The 2,652-nt window shown below is 28.4% G+C and overlaps 1 protein-coding gene across 1 annotated transcript in view; it reads right to left on the reverse strand.

Annotated features, from left to right (window-relative positions):
- Positions 1–6: 6 nt before the first annotated feature.
- The window catches only part of LOC100163840 (arylsulfatase B), a gene marked incomplete at its 5' end in the record, with an annotated part of 9,252 nt that continues 6,606 nt past the window's right edge, over positions 7–2,652 (reverse strand). Inside the window, 2 exons of the mRNA XM_029489304.1 lie at positions 7–749; positions 1,641–1,796. Coding sequence (XP_029345164.1) covers positions 295–749; positions 1,641–1,796 — 611 coding nt within the window. The remainder of the gene's footprint in view (positions 750–1,640; positions 1,797–2,652) is intronic.

Genomic DNA, 2,652 nt, shown 5'->3' on the forward strand with positions numbered 1-2,652 from the left:
CCAGTAGCCCGGCCTTTAAAGTTAGAGGTCTTAAGTTAGGATTTTTGCATATCATATACAGCCTTTGGGGAGGATTGATTCCCTTGATTCCCCCCCCCCCCCGTTAATACACCACTGCCTAAAGCCATAAACAAATATATAATATGTATGTTTTGATATTTATTATAGATAGGTATGTTTTTGATATGTGATATTTATAGCTTATACGAATAATATAATTAAATTAAAGTCTGACAATTTTTTAATTTTAAATTCAAATATAATTCAAACGTGCGAACATGTTGAATCAATTATTCAAATACTATGTTGATGATCATCCCAGCTGATCCACGTGTTGTTGTACAAAGCAGGATTTGCATCTTTGGTACCCCTCACGTTCATGGGCTTGGACGCAGATTCTCTGAATTTTCCCAAAGATGTCTCGAAATAGTCAATTTTCGCCTCTACAAACTTTCTCATTTTGCTGTTTGGTTTGTAATTCAAATTTACCAGTTCACAGGGATCTTTGACAATGTGAAATAAACACGGTTTTATGAATGGCTTACATGGTTTCATGTCTTTCTCGAAATCGCACCGTACTGTCGAACTGTTGCGCAATGACTCGATCAAAGACGGCGTTAAACTATCTCCATTTATTTGTGACAGTATGCCGGCCGTAGTACTGTTCAATATAGCATCAACATTATAACGGATTGTACTTGGGGACAACGATCCTGACCAATAATCAAGATAGCCTAAGAATGTACTTCCTAGAATAATGAAAAGTAATTAAGCACTGAAGTCTATTGAAGGTACCTAGGTATATAATTATATAAATAATAGTATTACCATAATGTAAATTGAGTTAGAAACAGTACATGAAAATAATAGGTAGGTACAGCATATTATTATTAAAAATCTCAAAATGATATTTTTAAAAATTGTAAGTACCTACTTAAATATTACCTATTCTATATTTGTATAGCATATATAGATTATATAGTCTATTTAACTATATAGATACATTGTATTAATATAATTAATTATAATCAATACTAAAATAATGAATTACTACCTATCTTTGATATGTGTTAGTATTAATTGGAAATAATCAACTTTTTATAGAAGGCGTATATTTCTAGTGCAGTATGTTTGAGTCCAATATCTTCAATAACTGTGTCCTTAGACCATAGTTTGTTTTTTTTTTGTTGCATTTTTATAGCTATTTTTATAGAAACAGAAATATCAATACCAACTGTTCAACAAAGAATTGGTACATTAACCAAACCCAACCAAAATAAAAAAGACATTAGATATCATAATGAAAGTCTAACAAAAATAAAATTAGAGAAAAAATGCTCATATTACAAACAAAACGTAAATACATAATATCAAGATATAAATACATAAAAACCATACCTATTGGCTATTGCGAAAGTTTTCACCAATATCATTTATTACATTTGTTTATGTATTATTTTAGTTAATATAATAATACAATAATATATTACACACGTATTATATTACTTGGCTATTAATGTGCATGTTGGGTATATACTATATATAATAGGTATATTATATTTTTTTATTGAATTTTGAAATACTTAAGTGGGTATTTTTTCTTTCAAAAATAATACTTAAAAGTTAAATTATTAACTTACCTTTTATATATTTGAAGTTAGTATCTCTAATTGCCGCGTAACCAGTTATGTCATCGATATTATGTAATATTTGTTTTCTTGGAGATTTTATATTATTTGAAAATGATTCCCACATACTTATACCATCAATAGCACCTAGATCTTGAGTATTTCCACCTGCAAATATTTTATTAAGATACAAACGTATACAACACTAAAACATATTTATGTAATGAGCCGAAAGGACGGAAAAATGTAAGTTTATTGTACTTTTTAAATACCTTAACTAAAACTTTTCTAGTTATTTAATATATATATATATATGAATGTGCGTCCATTTTTAAGGGCATTATTAAAAAATACATTTTTTTATGGACATTTTGAGCTATTTTTAGAGCTTTTTTCGACGGTTTTGAGAGCATTTAAATCCGGCCCTCCGTATGAGTAATTATGATAGAAATGTAAAACCAAATTCCAAATTTATGTCGGCCCCTACAGTTTTACATTTTTAAATATAATTTCCATTTTAAATATCAAACTGCGGTAGGAAGTGTGATACAATTTATATATTTTGCAATCATTATAGGTACCTATCGCGTATGTATAAATCGATTCATTTTAGATTCTGAGTGGAACGATGAATGTATTGATTTTACAATGATGTGTGTTTTTTTATTTTTTTATTTATTTTTTTATTTTTTTATTTTTTTTGTGTCTGTGTACACGATAAGTAGTCGAAATAATGCTACGATTTTCAACTTCAGTATCTTGTTCGATCAGAAAGTGAATATCGTTGGTGCATTGGGGAGGTCAAAATTTAAATTTCCCAGTAGTTTTCAAAAGCGCCGGGAAAAACAAAAGAAAAATTAAGGAAAAACGGGAATTTTTACGCAAAATCTGTTTTCGAGAAAATCGATTTTGGTTTTTGGTGTAACTTTAAAACAAATGACCGTAGATATATGAAATTTTGACTGAATGTTTATCTTAGCATTTTCTATACACCATAACATTTTCAAAATTTTTTGATTTATTT

This window comes from Acyrthosiphon pisum, chromosome X, assembly GCF_005508785.2.
Source record: "Acyrthosiphon pisum isolate AL4f chromosome X, pea_aphid_22Mar2018_4r6ur, whole genome shotgun sequence".
NCBI classification, from domain to species: Eukaryota; Metazoa; Arthropoda; class Insecta; order Hemiptera; family Aphididae; genus Acyrthosiphon; species Acyrthosiphon pisum.